At 40.2% G+C, this 27,042-nt stretch overlaps 4 protein-coding genes across 15 annotated transcripts; 3 read left to right on the forward strand and 1 right to left on the reverse strand.

Moving 5' to 3' along the window:
* Positions 1 to 957: 957 nt before the first annotated feature.
* Positions 958 to 6,620, reverse strand: LOC135522265 (ubiquilin-4-like). The gene is made up of 11 exons (XM_064948354.1): positions 6,288 to 6,620; positions 5,149 to 5,300; positions 4,895 to 5,046; positions 4,499 to 4,761; positions 4,025 to 4,183; positions 3,700 to 3,925; positions 3,396 to 3,535; positions 3,184 to 3,267; positions 2,920 to 3,035; positions 2,484 to 2,664; positions 958 to 2,254 (listed from the first exon to the last, which is right to left on the reverse strand). Exons 1-11 carry the CDS (start codon positions 6,420 to 6,422, stop codon positions 2,102 to 2,104), a joined length of 1,761 nt encoding a protein of 586 aa, XP_064804426.1. The 5' UTR covers positions 6,423 to 6,620; the 3' UTR covers positions 958 to 2,101.
* LOC135522266 (1-phosphatidylinositol phosphodiesterase-like) lies at positions 5,685 to 20,512 on the forward strand. 12 transcript variants are annotated; one of them, XM_064948360.1, is made up of 4 exons: positions 5,685 to 5,784; positions 8,868 to 8,916; positions 18,442 to 18,529; positions 19,384 to 20,512. In XM_064948360.1, the coding sequence occupies exons 3-4, from the start codon at positions 18,450 to 18,452 to the stop codon at positions 20,225 to 20,227; spliced, it is 924 nt and encodes a 307-aa protein (XP_064804432.1). In that variant the 5' UTR covers positions 5,685 to 5,784; positions 8,868 to 8,916; positions 18,442 to 18,449; the 3' UTR covers positions 20,228 to 20,512. The 12 variants fall into 12 exon arrangements, with proteins under 12 accessions (XP_064804432.1, XP_064804429.1, XP_064804431.1 ...); XM_064948357.1 differs by lacking the exon at positions 5,685 to 5,784 and adding an exon at positions 6,666 to 8,751; XM_064948359.1 differs by lacking the exon at positions 5,685 to 5,784 and adding an exon at positions 6,666 to 8,621.
* LOC135522268 (uncharacterized) lies at positions 9,984 to 14,375 on the forward strand. The gene is made up of 7 exons (XM_064948368.1): positions 9,984 to 10,092; positions 11,258 to 11,456; positions 11,565 to 11,678; positions 12,809 to 12,865; positions 13,051 to 13,275; positions 13,575 to 13,697; positions 13,850 to 14,375. The coding sequence occupies exons 2-7, from the start codon at positions 11,283 to 11,285 to the stop codon at positions 13,913 to 13,915; spliced, it is 759 nt and encodes a 252-aa protein (XP_064804440.1). The 5' UTR covers positions 9,984 to 10,092; positions 11,258 to 11,282; the 3' UTR covers positions 13,916 to 14,375.
* Positions 20,513 to 20,652: 140 nt separating the features above from the next.
* Positions 20,653 to 24,068, forward strand: LOC135522269 (uncharacterized). Its single transcript, XM_064948369.1, has 7 exons — positions 20,653 to 20,762; positions 21,916 to 22,114; positions 22,223 to 22,336; positions 22,590 to 22,646; positions 22,832 to 23,056; positions 23,351 to 23,473; positions 23,610 to 24,068. The coding sequence occupies exons 2-7, from the start codon at positions 21,941 to 21,943 to the stop codon at positions 23,673 to 23,675; spliced, it is 759 nt and encodes a 252-aa protein (XP_064804441.1). The 5' UTR covers positions 20,653 to 20,762; positions 21,916 to 21,940; the 3' UTR covers positions 23,676 to 24,068.
* The last annotated feature ends 2,974 nt before the right edge of the window (positions 24,069 to 27,042 follow it).

The raw sequence follows: 27,042 nt of genomic DNA on the forward strand, positions 1-27,042 counted from the left end.
TGTATTAGAAGAACAGAGTTAACTGCAGTATCCTGACTGTGGCTAATTGCCATTATTGAAAGGGACAAAATGGCATATCAGTTAAAAATTCTTAATAGCTACCCCGAGTAATCTCTTTGCAGAGGCCGGATGAGTTTAACACTTGCATTGCTTTAAACTTCACAGCCTAAGCATAATTGATGAGACTGAACTAGCCCGTCATGTTTATAACGTACACAGCTTTCCTTGAGCCACCATTTTAGACCAGGATCTTCAAAGTTATATGAAATTATCATAAATTGAAGATCTAAGATATCCATGCTTATTATTCATTTGGTCATCATGGAGGAACATAAACGAATCCAAGCTCCACTCTGGTGAATGTTAAAACAGCTTAATTTCCATTAAGATACTTAAATGTTTATTACAGTTCACAATTTATATTTTCAAGCTTGGTCCTTTAATGAGCTACCAAATATGCATGGTCACCACTAACTTTCCCACCTCTCAGACTACACACAACAAATCCTGTACACGTTGAACAAATCATCCATATCAAGTTCATGTAATTTCATAACATAGACAATGTAGACTAGTGTTAATCACACACCTGGTCCTAGAGGGTTGCAGTCAGTGTGAACAGGCTAAGTCTACAACACTAACTACTCATCAAGATCATGAAAAGCTGAATCAGATGTGTTTGTGCTGGGCTTGCACTCAATTTCAATTTTACTTTGCCAAAAGGGTTGCCAGAAGGTTTGGCGTAAGCTTGGGCTAAATGGAGTTTCCACCACATTTCACATTTCTCACTGCAATCCAGTCCAGTGCTTTTAAATCTGAGGTGTGATGAACAAGTGTGCATTTTGAGAAGGATTGATCATCTGAATTCAGCATAGGGTATATCCCTCCAGGATCAGGAGTGAAGACTACTAGTGTAGACCATGCTTTTGAACAAAATGAATCACCACCACACTTGAGCACATTTCTTGAAAGGTATTATTAGAATAGATAACAGAGTGAAGGGACTCCAAGAAAAGGCAGAGCTGAACAGATTTTCTTTAACTGTAGGTACTGCAACTAATATGTACGGGTTTAAGAAAAATAATTCTCTATGCCATTAGTACACTTTGTCATTATAGATTCAACAAATTATTTTGGAATATATTGCTGAAACCAATACATACAATTTTATCAGGCACTACACCACTGCTTGTATGAAAATACACAAAATGGTTAACGTAAAAGGTGTCTGCATTTTTATCATTGCTCAGATTAAAAACATTGGAGGTCTGATCACTTAACCAGAGCCTAAACTGTTGAAGATGTTACACTCAATAGCATTCATTTACTCAATGTAGCATTAAGTACAGAGCTAACCAAGCTACCTTGCTTGACCTTCCAATCTGAAAATCATCCCTTCCAAAAAACCTGAAAGTGTAAGCAAACAGCTGAACCAGGGGCACTATAGTGCTCAAACAGAGTCCAACAGCCTGTATCAGTTGAAGGAACACATCAAAATGTCAAGAAATTCTTAAAGCAGAAGGTAAACTGAAGGTGAGTGGTAAAGAAAAGAGAAGGTAACTTCTACAGCTCCTATAATAAATACTAGCCAATCAGGCATGATAGAATGAAATTAAGTAAAAACAAGCAGGCTCTCATGAAAATAAAAGGTCAGAGGAATCCCTCATTCTATGATTTCAACACTCACATCCCTCCAAATTTCAACTTGTTACCGGCTAAACACAATCCATTAAGATGGGTTAAGTTGGCAACCTCATGCATTTCCAGCAAATGGGCACAGTCATTTCAGAAATAGTCTCCCATAGTCAACAGAGGAAGTAGTCATGTTAGTGGTGGCGTCATTTTGCAGCGATGTCATCATTCCACAGGGTTGATATGAGGTCTCTCCAATAGAAACTTGAATCTGAACACCCACTTCCTGCCCCCATATCTTTCCTACGATTCACAGATCAGCCAAAGAGATGAATAGTAATTGGAATTCAATTGAGTCTATCTGAGGGGCTTGTCAGACTGTGATGGACTGTGTTCATTTGTCATCTCCCACTCCAGCACCCCCCCTCCCCAACCCTTCTCTCCCGGTAATCTCAGGGGGCTAAGGGAGTTAGGAGGGCTGGGAGCCCAGCAGTCTCTCAATGGCAGCATTGATGTCTCCCCCCGTGGCAATGAGGGCCTGCAGGTTGGCCTCGCGGTTGATGAAGCCCATGGCGCTGAGCTGGTCCAGTTGCTGCTGAAACCGCACCTCCGGGGTTAGGGTCTGTGAAAGGGAGCATAGCCAAAGTCATTTTTATATGAGCCTGCATGAAACATGTTGCTAGGGTCCTATTTTAGTGACTGTTAGGAGACAAGTCTCAGTGCCAGTATTAATTGGTTTTAGGTCAATGAAGCCAGTTAAAACACAAAGCTAATGCTAACCCACTGGACAATAGCAAAGCATAGTTACCAAGTAGAAAGTCAGAAATTGTGTTTACAGCTCAATGACATACCAATGAGCCGCCTCCTCCCCCAGCAAACATCTGTAGCATCTGCTGCATGAGCTGCTGCTGTTGCTGGGATGGGTTAGTGGCAGCGGTGGGATTTGAGCCCTGTGTTGGGGGAGGAAGGTTTTCTGGGGCCACACTGCCTCCTGTGGTTGGAGGAATCACTGGGCTCTCACCAGGAGCCAAACTAGGAGAAGAACCATAGTTAACCTCTGGGATATTCGGGACGGTAGCGTCCCACCTCAACAACAGCCAGTGAAAGTGCAGGGCACCAAATTCAAAACAGAAAATCACATAATTAAAAATCAAACATACAAGTATTTCACACCATTTTAAAGATTAACTTCTTTGGGACAGTTTAAGTGGCATCATCAAGAAAATCAAATGTATAAAGCACGAGTCCCTCCAGTAAACATCTACTGGATAACAGATGGTACAGTACCTGGGCATGAGCCCGGGGGCTTCCGTCTGTAGGGTCTGCAGGCCCTGCTGGATCTGCATGAGAGCCTGCATGGCCCGGGGGTTAGTCATCACGGACAGTGACTCAGGATTCTGCATCTGTAAAATAACCATTCATTTGGTCAATCCAAATGATGTTCCATTTAGTCACAGTTAGAAACTCAATGCCTTCCATAACACTCTGTCATCTTTCTTTTTTTTGTCACTATGTGGAACTAAAGTGCATAACTGGAGACAGAAATCTGACCTGTTGGAGAAAGACCGGCATCTGATGTCTCAACTGTTCCTGTAACTGGGTGTTTCCGGCAAAGAGGGGGTTGTTCAGCATTGCCTGAGGAAAATAGTAAAGGATTAAGCAATGATTCTACTCGTCACACAAAATGGCCTAGAATATTCATCTTATCAGTATGATTCAGGAATTCTGAATCCTACTGCAGAGAGGGATAAAGTTGTGCAGACCTGCGAGGCGAGTTCAGGGTTCTGCGCCAGCGACTGCATCATACTGCGCATATAGGGCGCAGACAGCATGTTCTGCATGAGCTGGGGGTTCTCAGAGATCTGCTGCATCAGACTCTGCATGCCAGGGCTACCGAACACACCTGGACAGATTATAGGGAGTGGAATGAGAGAAACAGACAAATCAGCTAAGCAGCAAAACAAGGGTTATACTCAAGGGTAGTATGTTAATACAGATGTAAAGGGAAATATAGTTTTGCAAATTGACTAAAAGGTGAAAGTGCTTCTTCTGAGGTAGTGGTCTTACCATTGCCCAGCTCAGAGGCGTTGATGCCCAGGGGGTTGGAGGCACTGGGTGCAGTCCCGCCAGCGGAGGAGGTTGTTGTCGTGGAAGCACCAGTCCCCCTGCTTTCTGAGGGGGACGTTCCAGGGGGTCCCCATGGGTTTGGTAAGGGTTCCCTGTTCTCTGTTCTGGAGGGCTGCACGCCAGAGTCTAAGTTGCCCCCCAAAGCAGAGAAGGGATTGTTTCCAAACTATGGATGAAAACAAAGAAAGGAAAGTGGACTAAGTCAAACAACTTACTTGATTCAAGACGATTGTCTACATATGGTAGTCACAGGAATAATAGCTACCTGCTCTCTAGCGGCACTGAACATAGGCTCCTGGATGTCTGTGTACATCCTCCGGAGGGCGTTGTATCCCCCAGGAATGCTCTCCAGGTTGCTAAGCGCCCGGTCCTGGTTACGCATCATCTCTTGCATCATGGCTGGGTTCCTTGCCAACTCCATGGTCTGAAGAGAGGAAGGGAGTTAACATTATGCATCTGCGCATGAGCCTCCTCACATCCATTCCTCCCACCATTTTGAGAGTGGTGCGGTCTAGTTTAAGGGTTCGGGCCTATGTACATTTGCAATGTTACAGACCCCTTTTTACATTTAAACTACATTGCAAGCTAACTACATAAAAAAGCAAAATGGTTGGAGTAATATGCTCTTCAAGCATCAGTTCTTTAGAGGGATTCAAGTAAAGACAAGACACACAATGATAACCCAAAACCAAGTCTATTACACCTTGGGCAAAGGACCCATCTGAGCACCAGACCTGACCTGTCTCATAAGTTCAGGGTTGTTGAGCATGTGGGAGATCTCAGGGTTACGCTCCATCAGCTGCTGCATCTGAGGGTTGGTCACAATCATCTGCCTCATCAGGTCTGGATTAGACATCATGTTCTGCACCAGAGGGTTGTCCATGATCTGAGACAGCATCTCTGGGTTGGACATCAGCTGTCTCTGCATCTGCTGCTGCATCTCCATGAAGTTGGCTGAGCCCATGCCCATGCCTGACAGGCTAGATAGGTCACCAAACCCACCTATGCAGACACAAGGGGGCGGTGGATTACTGGAAGGATATAGGTTAATGCCTAGTTGTGTGGATGTTGAGTAGGTGTAAGGCGATATGGTTGTCTTTCTGTGAGATGGTTTAGTGGGGTCTGGGTCACTAACTCAGTAAGTTGGGTGGCTGTGTGGAGGCTGGGGTAGGCCCAGTGCCTGGTGTTGTGCTGGCATCGGGCACTGCGCTAGGATTGATGCTGCTGTTGGCCTGGGGGGTCCCAGAGCTGGATGCAGAGGACTGGGATGTGCCAGCAACTGTGGTCCTGGAGAAAAAGCAAGGTCATTATCAACCTAAATGTTCCCATTATCTATCACTCACACATACAATGGTGTTACTAGAATAGTGGGCAAGCAAATCGTCTTACTTGGGAGCAGTCTTGATGACAAGGTGAACAGTGAGTCCGTCCTTGATGCCGTGTTGGTTCAGTGTGTCTCCATCCTTTAAGATTTTTCCAGCAAAAATCAACACCAGCTGGTCCTGCTTTGCATTAAACCTTTTGGATATCTCCTCTTTAAACTGTATGCAAGAGACAGAATGAAGTGGCCGGTGAAGACAAATGGGAATAAAGAGGATAGATACACACCCAAATCATTCAGTGTTGGTAAAACATTTAAAGTTATATTGGCTTAGCTATCTCGAAATCTATCGTTAGCTAGCGAACTCGAACTATGTGAATCTGTTAGCTGTCGATTTTAGTTTTATAAGAACCATGAGGTCAAATGTTAATGGTTTAGGAAGTCAACAAATACAGCATTAACCATGTCGCTAGCCGTAAGATTACGATCAGATTCAAGAGGGTGGGTATAATTTGTGGAACCTTCCAACATGAATATGTCCCATAACAAGGTTGCCCACAAACAACGCATACAAAGTTGTACATCGCCAGAATAAGATACCGGGTAGGGTGTGGGCTATTTCACAAAAAAATTCACTCACCACATTTACTCCGAAAAACGTCTGTCCTCACTCTGGTGGACAAACATTAAGAATAAGCTACGTGGTGAGTTGATGCCTATTCGGCAGCTAGTTAAATTGATCATGCTATTGTATGCGTTGTTTCCTGTTGGAACGTTCCACGAATTATACTCACAAGTTTCCCAATTGGCTTTCGCAATGGCCGGAGCCTCCATTGGCTAGCCGGTTATCAGCTAGCCTGACCACAGCTAAAATTAGCTAGCTAGATGAGACTGACAGCGACAAACGTAGCTGGCTAGCTTGCTCACAAGCTAACGTTAGCTAGTTACGTGGTTAGCTAGCTCATGCTTGTTATGTATATATTTATACATTGCCGATTGTGCAAAACACGAATAAAACTACCGATTTAAGGAAATGGACAAGGTGAAAAGAAAGATTACTAGTTGGGAAATTTGGATAATTCTACCCACTTTAACATCGTAAACTAGCTAGGTAATAGTTAGCAAGTTGGCTAGCTAACTTCGCCGATGTATGCTTGTTAGCCACAGCATGACTTGCATAACTGACTGTGTAAATAAATGCGAATACCTGTGCGACAGAAGAATCCTCCGAGATCGCTATCTCCTCTTTATCTTTCGGAGTTTTTACCGTGACCACGATCATGGTCCCGTCTGAGGCAGCATTTTCAACAATGTTGGGATCTGTGCCGCTGTTCTCCGCCATCTTTACACCTCTTCAAATTCACTACATCCAGAGAGGAAGAGGTGAAGCGAGAGGTTTTACTCAGCCCAAAATATGTCCACGAAAATACGATTCGTTTGTATGGTCTTTGAGTGTCTAATTTGGTTAACAAAATGTTGGATATTTTATTTGCTATGTGGGAGATTATTTTATCAATAGAAGTTTCGTAATGGTGTACGGACGTGGCATTTCGGCATCTTTGAAAAAAAACGACTTCATATCGGAGTTGTGCCTGTTGTCATAGATATAGATAGAGGACTCATCATATATACGTTCAAGCATGGACATTGCCATACTGAGGACTTCTACCGTTAAAGCGGTCAACTAGGTGGGGATTCCTATGAGTTGGGAGCAATCAGCCGATGAAGAAGATCATTTACTACTTTAAAATGTAGATAGCCTCAAAGGTGCTGTCACAGACACTATAATCGCACATACAAAGATGAGTCCTCTATCTATCTCTATGGCCTGTTGTACACACTCGTTTCGGGCCTTTCATTGGCTAGAATGTTCCCACCTGCTCTCACATCGCCCGCCTTCCATCTTTGAGAACATATATTTCAATTGTTATAGCGGTCACTTTACTATCTTGTCAATATAATAAACAATCTTTAATACATCACAAAACTAGCTAACAAGATTCTCAAGCTGAGATGAAAGCAGTATAACCTGAGGTTTTTGCAACGTTGAAGTCTGGTGGTGTGGGGGTGTCATTGCATTTCACTAAAATGTATGTGTGCTACTCAATGATGTATATAAACACAGATGTAAATCATTTGTCACTGTCAAATCTAAAATTGTAATGCTGAGAAAAAAAGTGGGTAAATACTTTAAATATTATATTTAAAGGTGCAATCTGTAGTTGCTACATGCATTTTTGGACTTAAGAATGAATTATATAAATTGATTCTTGAAGAATATTATTTATGCCTCATGATCTTAGTTTAACTGTCACACCCTATCAAAACCCAAAATATAAAACAATGTTTGTAAATAATGCAAACAAACACTGCATCCTAAAAACTTGGTTGAAAAGAAAATGTTAATATCATGGATGGTCAGTCCTTGCACCATCATGTTTATGAATGTGAGAGTGGTTATATTTCTCCTGGCCCATCCCTCAGTTTTTTTACCATAACATTACAGAGTTGGGGTGTCTACTTTGTTATTGTTTTAACTGCAAATTGGCCCTTTAAATTATTGGAGTTTTTTTGTGCGGCAATGAGCATAAAATCCCACATGCATTCATTTAATTCTTTAATGACATGAGAATTAGGTTTAGAATGTGAATAACAGCCTATTAGGCCTAATTACTAAGTCAAAGCACTGCATGACCCTAATGCATTTTACCTACAGTCATATCTTGTTTTGTTTTTTAAATATTAATGAAAGCTGTGATGGAAACAGGAAGTTTCGGTAGGCTTCAATTTTCTAAACGCCAACAGATAATTTGTTCATTGGACATGGTGGGATCTTTTTGTTTTGGTAAAATTAATTACGCGAGAAATGGTGGTGGAAACGCCTTTATGCGCAAATATTGATTTTATATAATAATTATCATATGAAAGTACATTTTGATGTGGCGCGCGCAGGGGGAAGGGGGTCCCGGGTGAAAAGGGTTGGGATCCCCTGGTGTAGATAATCATTGTAGGCATACTATCTAAACCGGGGGTGTCAAACTCATTCCATGGAGGGCAGAGTGTCTGCGGGTATTTGTTTTTTCCGTTTCATTCTAATTACTAACCTTAATTAGTCAATCAAGTACAAGGGTGGAGCGAAAGCCTGGCTCTCCGTGGAATGAGTTTGACACGTGACCTAAACTGCTGTGAAATATATATTTTTTCCATAACCAAACATATGGAATTTTCAGCTGTTTGAAGCTGGATTAGCCTACAAAACCGAAAGTAAAAGACGCAAAAACGAACCTTAAAACCGGGAGCCATAGCCCACATAAAACTGTTCTACCGCTTCTTAGTAGGAAAAAGAATGCACACCCCCACAAGTCTTTGCGAAATGACTAACATGTAAAACATCGTAGACTTGCTTTCAATGGGAATGACAGTAACAAGTTACATATTGGAGATTTAAGCGAAGAAGTACATTTTGTGTGCACTACATCCTCACGCATGGACTTTTATCCACAACAAGCCTGTTTGGTGGAAACACAACTGGTGGGAAAATGTGCATATCTTTCTTTGTGTATTTGAGAATATTCATATGGAAATCGGTTGCCAATTTGCTGGAAACCTAGCTATCGACGTTCTTAACGAGGCTCGTCTCACATTGGTGACCGCAGATCAAAGCTGAGAATGTACCATTTGACTTTATTTTTTTGAAAGTTTGCATATATTTCTCAAAAAAGTATGTACACTACGAGGCCACACATATCCTTTATCAGTATGCTATAATTTTGTTGCCAATCTGCAGAGGTCAGAACACCAGCACCTGTGTGAAACTCCTTAGGCCAGAGCTGTATGTGAGTATCCCAGTCTTTAGCCAGGTGAAACATTTTATTTCAGTCTTGGTATAGGAAAGCCATCTAGAAAAGGTAGGCTATATAGGAAATCAGGAGTATGATTTTTGGATTTGCATTATATTATTCATGTTTTTGGCAGATTGTTGAATGTTTTCCTCCTTTAATAACGTGACCACTGAGAAATGTCTGTCTGTCTATATATATATGACACTGCTCATGTGTATATATATATATATATTAGTAATCAGGCAGGTGATTGAGTCTGATGACAGGCGTGCGTTATACTCCGCAGCCTGACGACCCCGAGCGCCAGAGAGGGAGTGTACTGACATATGGCTTTGGTGCAATGACGTGATTCACAGGGATGCACAGATATTTATGAAAAAGTAAGCATAGTCTGGACTGATATTAATATATTTTTTTATCATGGCGTCTTTATTTGGCTTTTCAATATTTTACCACCACTACCACCCTCAATCCCATGCTCCATTGGCTGATTATATTCTCCCATCTGTGTATGAAACAGCATGGTACCTGAGTAAAGCCTCTCTTCAACATTTCAGTCTCTATCTAGCTAATCACCTTTGATAAATGGTACGACATTAATTGCAGAACAAGGTGATTTTGGTAAAGTGAGTACACTGCTCAGGAAAGTGCAAGGTGACACATATTTTTAGACTGAGTTTATACACCATTCATAACCCTCAAACACCAATTATCCGATGACAAACGAGTCAATCCTTTGTTGTATGATTAACTTTTAGAGGTTTTTGCCAAGGAAAGGACCTCTTCTTCAATGACAAAGGACTCCTACTCCCAGAATCCTACAAGATTGGCTGGATGGAGGCTATCATTGACAACAAATTAATCTCTGATATCACCATACCTGGCAAAGAACAACTGTTGAGTCCTCGCTTTGTGTGTGTGTGTGTGGTGGGGAGGTTCTTCAGTATGACAGGAATCCATTATATGTTTATGATTCAGTGAGGGAGGGGTTAACCTCTCTGGATCTCTTTACAGTGAGGAGGAGGGCCTGCTGGGAACCAGCTGAGACTGGCTGAGCCCTCCCTACAAGCTACTTCCCCATAAGAAAACCAAACTGCGCAACAAGCAGACTAGTCTGCCACTGTGATTGCACAGGACCTGTAAAGGTGTCCATCTCAATTGCAGGAACGGGTGAGCTCACTTTCTCTCAAATATATGTTGAATAATACGTTTTGAGTGAATTTAAATTGTGTAGTTTCATGCTCTCAAAAAGAAATGTAATTACAAAATAGTATAAAAATAGATGATAAACAATTCACACTGCAACGTAAAGCAGTTATAATCAATGCAAACATTTGTCATGGTTTACATTCTCTCGTGAGTCAGGGGATGGATTTGATTGGGGAACACCCAATGGTTGAGTTTGTTTTGCATGGCCGGGTGGGCCTGGGGGGCAGAGTTTGCTTATTTTAGACCATTCCATTGGTCCTTAAGTGAAATCTCTACACACCCGGGGCACCGGGACATTCAAAACAAACTCCACCACTGACAGACAGATGTATAACTCCTTGGTAGTACTGTATTTTACACTACTGTTTAATCTGGTTTACTGGGACATTATATGGTATGTGTACTTTCTGCTGCTAACTAAAAATAAACACTATTTGTAAATACCTGTAGCCTACTTGGTACAAAATGGGTGGAGTGCTTTCTAATTCAAAATGGCTGCCATTGATGGCATCGCCCAGGTGGGTGCTATACATTGTAAGTGGATGATGTGAGTTTCCCCTATATCTAAGTAAACAATCAATAGCCTAAATGCTTTACTGTAAAGTACTGCAGAAATCTGTGCTGTACTGAATTGATTGAATTCATTAGTTAATTGAGCAACATGGTAATACAATTGCTGTTTTATGTTGTGCACTTCCTGCTCATGTGTAGCAGAGGCTCTACACCCACTCACCACACCTTATGACATGCCCTATCATATTTCAATGAGGCAAGAGATTACTGCAATGAAGGAAAGCAAAGCACCAAATAATGGGTAGATTCACTTTAATGTTGTCCATATGGGATAGAACTTGTTTATCACTATGACCCAATACACACTGTAGCAGTGACAGTAAGAGAGCCTTTATTTAGGGCAAATTCAGAGTGCTGTACAATACAACTTTTTTTTCTTTTTTTTTTAAGGACCAACTATTCATTTCGTTTGAGAATGTATTGCATCTACAGATACAACACAGACTTCATCAGATGTTATTGGAATGAATGTGCACCTTTTAACATCATGACTTACAGTATAAGGCATGCACTTATTTTAACATTAAGATGATTGTTCTGCCTTTTGTTTTAGAGCTGTGTAACCAAGAGTGGCCAGCATGTCAGTGACTGTGACCAAAGGTGGAGGGGTGACTGTATTTACAGTGAACTCTAAAGAAGGAAGCAGTTGGCCCCTGCTGTGTCAAATACTTGGGACCTTGTGCTACAGCCCAGCATGCTCTGTGTCCCAGGGACTGAGGAGGCTCCAAGCAAGTTCCCAGTCAGCTCTGGGGGTGGGTGAACTAAAATAACACACACAGCATACATGTCTTTCATCACTGGTTTGCATTTGTCAACCGAAGTGAGAGTTTTCTAAAACAATTATTTTCTTATTTAAACAGACTATACAGATCATGGTGGGAGTACTCAACATTGGCTTGGGAACGATCCTTGTTAGCACTGATTCTTCTAGCTCACTGCGATGGAATGGGGTTCCTTATTGGCTTGGTGGTGTGGTAAGCTTACTTTATTTTATCGTTTACCATGTCATCATGTTTAGTATGCAAACTGTAACGGTTTTGACTTGAAGTTATTATTTATAGGGGTGCCAGGTAGGTTGTGCCTACCAGAGAAAACATTGGTTTCTCCTTTTGGTTTGGGAGGGAATGAGTCCCATCTGGTCCGTCAAGTCTACACAAATACAAAGGACTTGTGTAAAAGTCAGGATGGAAATAAACTTTTCATAAATCCTTAAAACATTGGAAAGGACTTAAAAAACAACTATATTCTTTTGCGTGGGTTGTATTAGCAACATCAATGATTACACACACATATATAATAATAATAATATCACAATGAGTTCTGGTTCTTCTAGAAATGTCCTGTACCTCGGGCCTAAAAAGAGTCCAGCCCGGTAAAGGAGTTCAGGGAACTCCAGTGACCTTCGTCACGCAATGTTTGTCCGTTCATTCAAGTGTAGCGTAAACCCAGTATTAATCATCCAATCAATATAACAATTATTTTACCACAGAACTTTAAAGCGTATCAACTCTTACTAAGTCCTCAACTACAACTAACTACATAAATCACCACAGTATACATCACATCAAAACAAATGCAATACTGTATACAAAAAAGGTTGCAGTCAAGACAATCCAATCCGCCAACAGATCTCCAGTGGAGAAAGGCCACGAAGAACGGAGAAGTGTAGTCCACGGACGCCAAGAGTGGATCCGATCCTGGGTAAACTCTATTAGGCTACAAAACACACGTTTAACGAAAACAAACCGAATAGAGAAGCTTCGGAACTGAGGGTTGAACACATCCTCATTCACGTCTCCATCACAAACTCCACTTTTACGCAGCAGATGCTGGTTATTTAATTGGGAATTAAAGGGAAACCACCCTATTGGAAGGAGAAGCACTGAGACGGCTCAGAAAAATTCAAGGCCGTCACAAAACACATGATTTCACTTGGAGTTATAACCACAGGAAACAAAACCAGGAAACATATAAGTAACTGCTTACCCACACTTAAGTAGTCTTTTTTAAATAAAATGCAGGGTTGAAGTCAAAATGTTTTATTTATTAGGACAAATAATGTGTCGATTCGTATTTGATTTTGATATGTGTGCCTTCTCCTTAGTTTATAGCAGTTGGCATCATGTGTATCTTGGCTGAGAAGTTCCCCAGTCCCTGCTTGGTGAGTTGTTCACTGATGCACCTACCTTAACTCTTTCCTGTCATTCCTTAGCCTCATTCCCTTCCTCCATTGAACAATCATTCAATCTGATCCAGCTGCATTATAATCATTAACTGAATATCTGAGACATCTAGTACTTACTCGGTTGAGTCAAACTGGTTTTATATTCCCTGATTGTGTTTTAGGTGGGCATCAATGTGTTGATGAACCTGTCAGGTGCTGCTCTGGCCATGACTGGAATTGTGCTGTATGCTGTAGACCTGGCAGACAACCATTTCTGGTGGATTTGCAATGATGACCACTACAACTGGCAAGATGACTACTATGGTGGCCAGGTGACAAAACCCCCCAGTGATCCGGAGAGGGATAGACTTTTGGCGAAATGCAAAGGTGCCAAGCAGATTGCACAGGTGAGTGCTTTACAATTACGTTTTTTTAATGATATTCATCATGTGAAGAAGGTGTTCCTGGTCTGTTCTAAGTCAAATATATGAACATTTGATTAGATGGATCAAACTGCTTAATTTAGCAATGAACATGTGTCCATAAACAGAGATAGTGGGTACCATGTTTAAAGCACCTTCTAATAGCTGGTATTCCAGTCTGTTTCTGTATTTTCCAGTGTTTACCAACACCACTATCTTGCTAAACAATCCAGTCAACTGTCAATATGTTCAAATCCTCCTCCGTGTGTTTGTTCTACCATTAGATGTTGATGAATGCCTTGGACATTGTGCTCATCGTCCTTGCAGTTTTTCAGCTTTGTGTCACCATAAGCTCTGCGGTGTTGGGTCTCAAGGCTTTGTACAAGAATGGAGAGGAGGGAAAAGAGGTATGAACAGAGAACCCTTGAACAGAGCGAATACAACGGCCATACAAATGGAAGTAGAATACGGATATGTAGATGCACACAGACACACAACCAAGGTAATGTTTGTTGTGTCCTGCCAAGTAATGTGTAACTTTGCTCTGATATGTTTGCAGAACATTCGGGACCTGGAGCAGTATAAGCCTCTGCTGGAGGAGGTCACCACTAACCCTGCAGCTTAAAGAGCACTGATCTGATCTGATATACTTTATTGACCACGTGGGGAAATTTGTCTTGGATGATTACAGAGTGGTGCTGCTTCCACATGGAATACATAAATAAATAGAATCAAATGTATTCTTCATAAATGGATCATCCTACAACCACCTCCACACATTTGTTGTTATACATACAGTATGTAGTACATATAGTTCACTTACTTAATTTACTGTAACGCCTGCTGTGACTTTGCTTTGTGTAAATGACAACTGACACTGACTGTATGCCTTCATGCGTTTCATATTTGTCATTTTTCCAAAACTGAAAGGACAGTTATAAAGGGGACTATATCAAGTTAATTACTGAATTGACTGTTGTATATTATTTTTTTTCTGCATTTTGATAGTAAGAAATTATCTTTTATTCTGTTGTCCCCCCCCACCACTTCAAAAAAAAATAAAGTTTCATAACAGTTTTACTAAACATTGACATCAGGTGGCAGTCATTCCCATACAAACATAACATATGAGCAACCAATGGTGTTTCTTGGAGGCATAAACAGGTAACTGCCAAAATAAAGCAAACCGTGTCTTAAGGTCTAAGCCCATAGGTCGCAATATCTACTAAGTTAATATATGGAATTGTTTTAAGATGGTCATAAAATTGATAATTTAGCCATTTGAATTTGAGGGTCCCTGTAGGTATGTAAAAAATATATATATATATTTGATGAAACATTGAATTTGGCATTCACTGCTATAACCCATAGAAACATTAACATATTTGTACATGGCAAAACAGACAGTCAAGAAATAAATCATAAGGAATAAGGTTTTGAAGTATCTGTCCTATACCCTGGCGTTATGCAGTTTCTCTGGACCCCTGCAAGGTTGGAGTGGGCCCCCCACTCCCTACAATAAACATCAAATACATCAGCCAGAGAGCTACTCACAAAAATTAGACTACCAACCACGGTCCATGGAGCTGAAATTGAGACATGTGAAGCTTAACTTTCCACAAAGTTGTACACAGTACACAGTGCCGCAAGGCTGCCATGATTTAACGTTCTGGCTGGTGGCAACAATGTAATTAAAGTTGGAAATTTAACCTTTTCACACAGTGAGTGTGAAACGGTCGCTCCAGCTTGAGTTGTTTTATGCATGTAATGTCAGAATGCACTCACTGTTCCAAAATGTGATTATTATGCAACAGGACAGTTAACATGCGCTGCCTACTAATTATCTATAGGCTGTGTTTCAACTTGTCAGTTTCAGATTATTAAGCCTCCTCATTAATTCACATTCAGTGTTGTGTACAATTAATGTTTGAGGCTTTACTGAGCCAGATAAACTTTTCTCTTCGAGGAGAGCCCACTGCACTTCACTCATGTTTGTGCAAATCATGTATTGCATATAAAGGGGGCCGAATACTTTCGCAAGGCACTGTATATATATACACACACACACATTATATATATATATATATATACACACACACACATATATACACACAGACATATATATACACACACACATATATATATATACACAGTGCTGATTGTGCAAAACACGAGTCAAACTGCTAGTAGGAACCGATTTTCAAGGAAATAGACAAGGTGAAAAGAAAGATTACTGGTCAAGATATTGGGATAATTCTTCCCACTTAACATCGTAAACTAGCAAGGTAATAGTTAACAAGTTGGTTAGCTAACTTCGATTTATGTTTGTTAGCCACAGCATGACTTGCATAACTGTGTAAGTAAATTAGAAAACTTGTGCGACCGAAGAATACTCCGAGATCTCTATCTCCTATTTATCTTTCAGAGTTTTTACTGTGACCAAGATCATGGTCCAGTCTGAGGCAGCATTTTCAACAATGTTGGAATCCACAGTGTGATCTGTGCCGCTGTTCTCCGCCATCTTTACTCCTCTTCAAATTCGCTACATCGAGAGAGGAAGAGGCGAAGTGAGAGGTTTTACTCAGCCCAAAATCCGTCCACGAAAATAAGATTTGTTTGTATGGCCATTGAGTGTCGAATTTTGTCAACAAAAATGTGTATATTTTATTTGCTTTGTAAGAATTATTTGATCAAATAGAAGTTTCGCAATGGTATACGGACGTGGCATTTCTGCAACTTTGAAAAAAATGACTTGATATCGGAGTTGGGCCTGTTGTCATAGAGATAGATAGAGGACTCATTCAAGCATGGACATTACCATTGAGGGCTTCTACCATTAAAGCGGTCAACTAGGTGGGTATCCCTATGAGTTGGGAGCAATCAGCCGATGAAGAAGAAGATAATTTACTACATTAAAATGGAGATAGCCTCAAAGGCACTGCCAATGGCTGTCACAGACACTATAATCTCGCATACACAAAGATGAGTCCTCAATCTAAATCTATGGCTTGTTGTTCACACGTGTGTCGGCCCTCTCATTGGCTAGAGTGGTTCCACCTGCTCTCGCATCGCCCGCCTTCCATCTTCGAGGACATGTATTTCCATTGTTATAGCGGTCACTTTACTATCTTGTCAATATAACAAACGATCTTTGCTACATCACAAAACCAGCGAACAAGATTCTCAAACTGAGATGAAAGCAGTATAACCTGAGGTTTTTGCAACGTTGAAGTCTAGTGGTGTGGGGTGTCCATTGCATTTGACCAAAATATATGTGTACTACTCACTTATGTATATAAATGTAGATATAAATAAGTCCTATACTGCCAAATCTAAAATTGTAATGCTGAGAAAAAAGTGGGCAAATACTTTATATATAAAATATAATATTTAAAGGGGCAATCCGCAGTTGCTACATACATTTTTGGAATTACGAATGAATTATATCAATTGATTCTTGAATAATATAATTTATGCCTCATGATCTTAGTTCAACTATGACACCCTATCAAAACCCAAAAACATAAGATTGTTTTACTCCAATGTTTGTAAACAATGTACATGTAAACAAACACCCCATTCTAAAAACTTGTTTGAAAAGAAAATGTTAATATCATGGATGGTCAGTCCTTGCACCATCATGTTTATGAATGGGAGAGTGGTTATATTTCTCCTGGCCCATCCCTCAGCTTTTTTACCGTACCATTACAGAGTTGGGGTGTCTACTTTGTTATTGTTTTAACTGCAAATTGACCCTTTAAATGATTTGAGGTTTTTTTGTGTGGTAATGAGCATAAAATCCCACATGCATTCATTTAATTCTTTAATGACATGAGAATTAGGTTTAGAATGTGAATAACAGCCTATTAGGCCTAATTACTAAATCAAAGCACTGTACGACCCTAATGCATTTTACCTAAAGTCATATCTTATAAAACAAATAATTACATTTTATAAACGCCAACAGATCATTTGTTCATTGGACATGGTGGATCTTTTTGTGTCGGTAAAATTAATTACGCGAGAAAATGCGCTGGAAACGCCTTTATGCGCAAATATTGATTTGATATAATAATTATCATATGAAAGTACATTTGGATGTGGCGCGCAGGGGGAAGGGGGTCCCGAGTGAAAAGGGTTGGGATCCCCTGGTGTAGATAATCGTTGTAGGCATACTATCTAAACCGGGGGTGTCAAACTCATTCCATGGAGGGCAGTGTCTGCGGGTATTTGTTTTTCCCTTTCAATTAAGACCTAGACAACCAGGTCAAGGGAGTTTAATTCTAATTACTAACCTTAATTAGTTAATCAAGTACAAGGGTGGAGCGAAAGCCCGGCTCTCCGTGGAATGAGTTAGACACGTGATCTGCTGTGAAATATATATTTTCCATAACCAAAAATATAGAATTTTCAGCTGTTTGAAGCTGGATTAGCCTACAAAACCGAAAGTAAAAGACGCAAAAACGAACCTTAAAACCGGGAGCCATAGCCCACATAAAACTGTTCTACCGCTTCTTAGTAGGAAAAGAATGCTCTCACTACTTTGACTTTGCGAAATGACTAACATGTAAAACATCGTAGACTTGCTTTCAATGGGAATGACAGTAACAAGTTACATATTGTAGCTTTAAGCGAAAAGGTACATTTTGTGTGCACTACATCCTCACGTATGGACTTTTATCCACAACAAGCCTGTTTGGTGGAAACACCACTGGTGGGAAAATGTGCATATCTTTCTTTGTGTATTTGAGAATATTCATATGAAAATCGGTTGCCAATTTGCTGGAAACCTAGCTATCGACGCTCGTCTCACATTGGTGACGCAGCTCAAAAGTGAGAATGTACTATTTGATGTTTATTTTAATGTTTGCTTATCTTTCTCAAAGGAAAAAAACAGTATGTAAACACTGAGGCCACACCTATCCTTTATCAGTATTCTATAATTTTGTTGCCAATCTGCAGAGGTCAGAACACCAGGACCTGTGTGAAACTCCTTAGGCCAGAGCTGTACTGAGTATCCCAGTCTTTAGCCAGGTGAAACATTTTATTTCAGTCTTGGTATAGGAAAGCCTTATAGAAAAGGTAGGCTATATAGGAAATCAGGAGTATGATTTTTGGATTTGCATTATATTATTCTTGTTTTTTTGGCAGGTTGTGGCATGTTTTCCCCCTTTAACGTGACCATGAGGACCGCTGAGAATGCTCTGTTTTGCCACCTCTACATGTTACTGCTTTTTGTGTAAGTATGGCTACAGGTATTTAAAATAAGTCCCCATTAATTCCAGAACTTGTATTGTAGGGGTTTACATTGTCCACTTTAAATTGAACCTACCATTTCTTCTTTTAGTTTGAACTTAATGGAACAAATAAAGTTTATGAAAAGTGAGCAGAATGCTGTGAGTCAATTCATGTTTTTGTGGTATACCATACATGGTGTAACGTGCACACTGGGAGTTGGGAAGCAAGTTCAGCGAGTGTATTGAATAAATGAACATGGAAATAAACAGGCGTGTCATACCGACATGAAACGTTAACGCCTAGGGATTGAACTAAAGGGAGTGATTTTATATAAGGTAATCAGGCAAGTGATTGAGTCTGATGACAGGTGTGTGTAATAATGAGCAGGCTGACGACCCCGAGTGTACGTGACATATGGCTTTGGTGCAATGACGTAATTCCCAGGGATACACAGATATTTAATGAAAAAGTAAGCATAGTCTGGACTGATTGTTTAAAAAAAATATATTAATATTTTTTTATCATAGTTTCTTTAATTGGCTTTTCAATATTTTACCACCCTCAACCCCATGCTCCATTGGCTGATTATATTCTCCCATCTGTGAATGAAACAGCATGGTACCTGAGTAAAGCCTCCAACTTTCAGTCCCTATTATCTAGCTGATGACCTTTGATAAATGCTATGACATTAATTGCAGAACAAGGTGACGTTGGTAAAGTGAGTACACTGCTCAGGAAAGTGCAAGATTAGGGTTAGTTCTTTTTTACTGTGAGCTCATACACCATTCATAACCCTCAAACACCAATATTTTGATGACAAATGAGTCAATCCTTTGTTGTATGATTTACTTTTAGAGGTTTTTGCCAAGGAAAGGACCTCTTCTTCAATGACAAAGGACTCCTACTCCCAGAATCATACAAGATTGGCTGGATGGAGGCTATTGATGATGACAAATTAATCTCTGACATCACCATACCTGGTACCCATGACACCATGGCTCTCTATGGAGGCCCAGCGGCAGAGTGTCAGGCCTGGGATTTGGGGGATCAGCTGAGGGCCGGCATACGCTATCTGGACCTCAGGATATTCGCCTTTGAAAACAAACTCTATGTCATGCACTGGGTTGTCTACCAACACAAGTCGTTCTATGAGGTCCTTGACACAATCAGAGTATTTTTGTCTGAATTCAGAAGTGAGGCGGTTCTCGTCAGAGTAAAGCCTGATTTGTTTGATAAAGAGAATGTTGAGGAGCTGGTTGGAAAAATGATTATTGATGATACAGATGTATGGGTGAAGTCTGACATGCCAACTATGGCTGAGGCAAGAGGAAAGATGATATTTGTACAGAAATCCAACTTTAAGCTGGGTATTCCTCTCTTGGAAACAGACAGCAAAGGTGACTATGAAGTTACTCATATTGCAAACAAGGAGAACAAAATAGTGAAACACTTGACACAAGCTTCAGGTGATTGTGGTGGGGATTATATCGTTCTGAGCTACTCCAGTGGCACTGGCATTGGCACACTGTTGGGCATGTTTCTAACTCCTAAGAAGGTGGCTGAAAAGATTAACCCATGGCTCGATCAGTATCTGAGACAGTTCTCCAGGGACCACAACAGTGTATGTTTCGGGGTGATTGCCATGGACTTTCCTGGTATCGACCTCATTCAAACAGTCATTAAGATCAATGATTGGTGAAGTGTTCACCCATGGAAGTCATGATTATATTGCTTTCTGAAATGTTAGTTGACGCCATTAGATTAAGTGCAGCAACAACACATGACACATACTATACTTGATTGTGCTCATATTGAAAAGGAGCGAGATAGAAGACTGACAAAGTAAAGAATTTAGTGATTGGAACGTAGTATTGGCATGCGCTCTTAAACAACAATAATGAAGACTTGGCACTACACGTCTTTGTACTTTGTCCCTGCTTGCTGTATTAAAAACAAAGAAAATCATTAAAATAGCAAATAACAACTTTTGAGTCCTCGCTTTGTGTGTGTGGTGGGGAGGTTCTTCAGTATGGCAGAAAATGACAGGAATCCATTATATGTTTATGATTCAGTGAGGGAAGGGTTAACCTCCCTGGATCTCTTTAAAGTGAGGAGGAGCTGAGACTGGCTGAGCCTTCCCTACCAGCTACTTCCCTGTAAGGAAACCAAACTGCGCAACAAGCACTGTGATTGCACAGGACCTGTAGAGGTGTCCATCTCAATTGCAGGAACGGGTGAGCTCACTTTCTCTAAAATATGTGTTGTAGAATAATATGTTTTGAGTAAATCTTAAATATGTGTGTAGTTGTTTCATGCTCTCAAAAGGAAATTATGTAAATAAATAGATTATATTAAACAATTCACACTGCAAAGTTCAGCAGTTATAATCTATGCAAACATTTGCCATGGTTTACATTCTCTTGTGAGTCGGGATGGATTTGATTGGGGAACATCCAATGCTTGAGTTTGTTTTGCATGGCCTGGGGGGCAGAGTTTGCTCATTTTAGACCATTCCATTGGTCCTTAAGTGAAATCTCTTCACACCCGGGGCACCGGGACATGCAAAACGAACTCCACCACTGACAGACAGATGTATAATTCCTTGGTAGTACTGTATTTTACACTACTGTTTAATCTGGTTTACTGGGACATTATATGGTATGGGTACTTTCTACTGCTAACTGAAAATAAACACTATTTGTAAATACCTGTAGCCTACTTGGTACAAAATGGGTGTAGTGCTTTCTAATTCAAAATGGCTGCCATTGATGGTATCGCCCAGGTGGGTGCTATACATTGTAAGTGGATGATGTGAGTTTCCCCTATATCTAAGTAAACAATCAATAGCCTAAATGCTTTACTGTAAAGTACTGCAGAAATCTGTGCTGTACTGAATTGATTGAATTCATTAGTTAATTGAGCAACATGGTAATACAATTGCTGTTTTATGTTGTGCACTTCCTACTCATGTGTAGCAGAGGCTCTACACCCACTCACCACACTTTATGACATGCCCTATCATATTTCAATGAGGCAAGAGATTACTGCAATGAAGGAAAGCAAAGCACCAAATAATGGGTAGATTCACTTTAATGTTGTCCATATGGGATAGAACTTGTTTGTCACTGACCCAATACACACTGTATCAGTGACAGTAAGATAGCCTTTATTTAGGGCAAATTCAGAGTGCTGTACAATACACATTCTTTTATTTATTTTTTAATGACCAACTATCCATTTCGTTTGAGAATGTATTGCAACTACAGATATAACACAGACTTCATCAGATGTTATTGGAATGATTGTGCACCTTTTAACATCATGACTTACAGTATAAGGCATACACTTATTTTAACATTTCGATGATTGTTCTGCCTTTTGTTTTAGAGCTGTGTAACCAAGAGTGGCCAGCATGTCAGTGACTGTGACCAAAGGTGGAGGGGTGACTGTATTTACAGTGAACTCTAAAGAAGAAAGCAGTTGGCCCCTGCTGTGTCAAATACTTGGGACCTTGTGCTACAGCCCAGCATGCTCTGTGTCCCAGGGACTGAGGAGGCTCCAAGCAAGTTCCCAGTCAGCTCTGGGGGTGGGTGAACTAAAATAACACACACAGCATACATGTCTTTCATCACTGGTTTGCATTTGTCAACCGAAGTGAGAGTTTTCTAAAACGATTATTTTCTTATTTAAACAGACTATACAGATCATGGTGGGAGTACTCAACATTGGCTTGGGAACGATCCTTGTTAGCACTGATTATTCTAGCTCACTGCGATGGAATGGGGTTCCTTATTGGCTTGGTGGTGTGGTAAGCTTACTTTATTTTATCGTTTACCATGTCATCATGCTTAGTATGCAAGCACATGATTTCACTTGGAGTTATAACCACAGTAAACAAAACCAGGAAACATATAAGTAACTGCTGACCCACACTTAAGTAGTCTTAAAAAAATAAAAAATAAATGCAGAGTTAAAGTCAATGTTTTATTTATTAGGACAAATAATGTGTCGTTTGTTTAGGTTGTTCGTATTTGATTTTGATATATGTGCCTTCTCCTTAGTTTATAGCAGTTGGCATCATGTGTATCTTGGCTGAGAAGTTCCCCAGTCCCTGCTTGGTGAGTTGTTCACTGATGCACCTACCTTAACTCTTTCCTGTCATTCCTTAGCCTCATTCCCTTCCTCCATTGAACAATCATTCAATCTGATCCAGCTGCATTATAATCATCAACTGAATATCTGAGACATCTAGTACTTGCTCGGTTGAGTCAAACTGGTTTTATATTCCCTGATTGTGTTTCAGGTGGGCATCAATGTGTTGATGAACCTGTCAGGTGCTGCTCTGGCCATGACTGGAATTGTGCTGTATGCTGTAGACCTGGCAGACAACCATTTCTGGTGGATTTGCAATGATGACCACTACAACTGGCAAGATGACTACTATGGTGGCCAGGTGACAAAACCCCCCAGTGATCCGGAGAGGGATAGACTCTTGGCGAAATGCAAAGGTGCCAAGCAGATTGCACAGGTGAGTGCTTTACAATGGCGTTTTTTTAATGATATTCATCATGTGAAGAAGGTGTTCCTGGTCTGTTCTAAGTCAAATATATGAACATTTGATTAGATGGATCAAACTGCTTAATTTAGCAATGAACATGGGTGTCCATGAACAGAGATAGTGGGTACCATGTTTAAAGAACCTTCTAATAGCTGGTATTCCAGTCTGTTTCTGTATTTTCCAGTGTTTACCAACACCACTATCTTGCTAAACAATCCTGTCAATATGTTCAAATCCTCCTCCGTGTGTTTGTTCTACCATTAGATGTTGATGAATGCCTTGGAAATTGTGCTCATCGTCCTTGCAGTTCTTCAGCTTTGTGTCACCATAAGCTCTGCGGTGTTGGGTCTCAAGGCTTTGTACAAGAATGGAAAGGAGGGAAAAGAGGTATGAACAGAGAACCCTTGAACAGAGCGAATACATCGGCCATACTAATGGAAGTAGAGTTACAGTTAATCTCAACCAAGGTAACGTTTGTTGTGTCCTGCCAAGTAATGTGTAATTTGCACTGATATGTTTGCAGAACATCCGGGACCTGGAGCAGTATAAGCCTCTGCTGGAGGAGGTCACCACTAACCCTGCATCTTAAAGAGCTCTGATCTGATATACTTTATTTACCACGTGGGGAAATTTGTCATGGATGATTAAAGAGTGGTGCTGCTTCCACATGGAATACATAAATACATAGAATCAAATGTATTCTACATAAATGGATCATCCTACAACCCCCTCCACACCCACACATTTGTTGTTATACATACAGTATGTAGTACATATAGTTCACTTACTTAATTTACTGTAACGCCTACAGTGACTTTACTTTGTTTGAATGACAACTGACGCTGATTGTATGTCTTCATGCTTTTTGTATTTGTCATTTTTCCAAAACTGAAAGGACAGTTATATAGTCCCCTATATCAAGTTAATTACAGAATTGACTGTTGTGTGTGTGTATATATAAAAAAAATATTCTGAATTTTGATTTATTTCTTACTTCTATTATTCTTTTGTCTCCAGTTTTTTGGCAGTCATTCCCATACAAACATGAACTATTGGTTGCTCATAGGTTTTCTTGGAGGTATATACAGGTAACTGCCCAAATAAAAAAAAACACCAACATAATGTGACACTTTATCTTCTAAGTTAATATATGGAATTGTTTTATAATGGTCATCAAATTGATAATTTAGCCACTTGAATTTGAGGACCCTGTCGGTATAAAAAATATATATATTTGATGAAACATTGAATTTGGCCTTTACTGCTATAACCCATAGAAACACATTTATTAACTCATTTGTACATGGCAAAACAGATGGTCCAAAAATAAATCGTCTGGAATAAAGTTTTGAAGTGCCTGTCTTATACACCGGCGTAACGCAGTTTCTCTGGACCCCTGCAAGGTTGGAGTGGTCCCCCCCCACTCCCTACAATAAACATAAAATGTGTCAGCCAGAGAGCCACTACCAACCTCTGTCCATGATGCTCTCTGCGCTTTTAACGGACCTCTGAGACTATCACAGTGCAGGTGCATTTATACGGAGACTTGATTACACACAGGTGGATTGTATTTATCATCATTAGTCATTTAGGTCAACATTGGATCATTCAGAGATCCTCACTGAACTTCTGGAGAGAGTTTGCTGCACTGAAAGTAAAGGGGCTGAATAATTTTGCACGCCCAATTTTTCAGTTTTTGATTTGTTAAAAAAGTTTGAAATATCCAATAAATGTCGTTCCACTTCATGATTGTGTCCCACTTGTTGATTCTTCACAAAAAAATAGTTTTATATCTTTATGTTTGAAGCCTGAAATGTGGCAAAAGGTCGCAAAGTTCAAGGGGGCCGAATACTTTCGCAAGGCACTGTACATAAGGAAAGGAGAAGCTTTCTGTCTCCTAGAGATGAACGTACTTTAGTGCGAAAATTGAAAATAAATCCCAGAACAACAGCACAGTAAAACGACCTTGTGAAGATGTTGGTGGAAACAGGTAGAAAAGTATCTATATCCACAGTAAAATGTTTCCTATATCGACATAACCTGAAAGACCACTGGGCGAGGAAGAAGCCACTGCTCCAAAACCACCATAAAAAAGCCAAACTACGGTTTGCAACTGCACATGGGGACAAAGATCGTACCTTTTGGAGAAATGTCCTCTGGTCTGATGAAACAGAAATAGAACTGTTTGGCTATAATGACCACCGTTACGCTTGGAGGAAAATGGGGTAGCCTTGCAAGCCAAAGACACCATCCCAACAGTGACGCACGGGGGAAGCAGCATCATGTTGTGGGGGTGCTTTGCTGCAGGAGGGACTGGTGCACTTCACAAAATAGATGGCATCATGAGGTAGGAAAATTATGTGGATATATTGAAGCAACATCTCAAGACATCAGTCAGGAAGTTAAAGCTTGGTCGCAAATGGGTCTTCCAGATGGACAATGACCCCAAGCATACTTCCAAAGTTGTGGCAAAATGGCTTAAGGACAACAAAGTTAAGGTATAGGAGTTGCCATCACAAAGCCCTGACCTCAATCCTATAGAATGTTTGTGGGCAGAACTGAAAAAGCAATCAAGGAGGCCAACTACAAACCTGACTCAGTTACATCAGCTCTGTCAGGAGGAATGGGCCAAAATTCACCCAACTTATTGTGTGTGGAATTATTGTTGTGAAAGGCTACCAAAAACTTTTTGACCCAAGTTAAACAATTTAAAGGCAATGCTACTAAATACTAATTGAGCGAATGTAAACTTCTGACCCACTGGGAATGTGATGAAAGAAATATAAGCTGAAATAAATAATTCTCTCTACTATTATTCTGACATTTCACATTCTTCAAATATAGTGGTGATCCTAACTGACCTAAGACAGGGAATTTTTACTAGGATTAAATGTCAGGAATTGTGAAAAACTGAGTTTAAATGTACTTGGTTAAGGTGTATGTAAACTTCCGACTTCAACTGTAGATTAGGAGTAGAAAAATCCCTCATTGTCTCAAAATCATCCTTGCATCTGGGTAACTAAGCCAGGGTGGGGTTAAGACAACAACCCAGATGCAGATAACAACAGGATGAACCCAGAGTGACTTATGATGCTCCTTGGTCAGCATGAGGGGGGTTGAACCAACCACGGCTGAGCATTGTTAGTGTCAGCTATATATAGTACTCTGCATTTGTGTAAAGGTTAGTTTACTCGGTCCAAAACGCAAGGGTGGGGGGTCAACCAGCCTCCTTATTACAATAATTCATCTATATTAAATAAAGATGACTGTTTGAAGAAATGACCAAATCTCTCTCAGTACTGAGTTTCCCGACAGTAGCCTACTATCTATAGCTATATATTTTATTTAGCTGCTATTTATAAACTTTTTATAAAAATTACACATCAAATAGCCTAACAATGAGGAAGAAAGTATTCCGCTTGAGGATAAATGTAGCCATTATTTATTGTTGATCTCAGCAGGTTTTGTCTGGCTAATAGCATACACAAATGGCCTGCAATCAAAGTCAATTAGATTAAATCCAACTTGAGAGACTCCTCTGGTCTTCTAAAGGACTGTTGATATAACAACCACACAACTCAAACCCCGGGTTCACCAGTATGAAGAAAATCGCAAACAGATTTTATTGTTTGTGCCCTCAACAACTGTTGTCCACTAAAAATGATAATCTGTTTGTATCTGCCAATTTATTGGCTGTCCAGTATCCAGATGACCTGTCCCAGAGCATCCTCTACAGTTAATCTCTTTCTGTAACGTGTTGACACCACAATTAAAGAGAATAAGAGACTCAATTAAAGATGTTGCAGAACTGCAATATTTGAAGAACCACTACCTTCTGCCCAGTTTCCCTGATGTTGCTACGGCAATAAAGCTGTTTTTAAAGAATCCCTGTAACTGTAGAGGGGTGTCTGGTACGCCAGTGGCCCTATATCTGAGAAATATAAGAAAACACATTA

The sequence above is a fragment of the Oncorhynchus masou genome, chromosome 30, assembly GCF_036934945.1.
Source record: "Oncorhynchus masou masou isolate Uvic2021 chromosome 30, UVic_Omas_1.1, whole genome shotgun sequence".
NCBI classification, from domain to species: domain Eukaryota; kingdom Metazoa; phylum Chordata; class Actinopteri; order Salmoniformes; family Salmonidae; genus Oncorhynchus; species Oncorhynchus masou.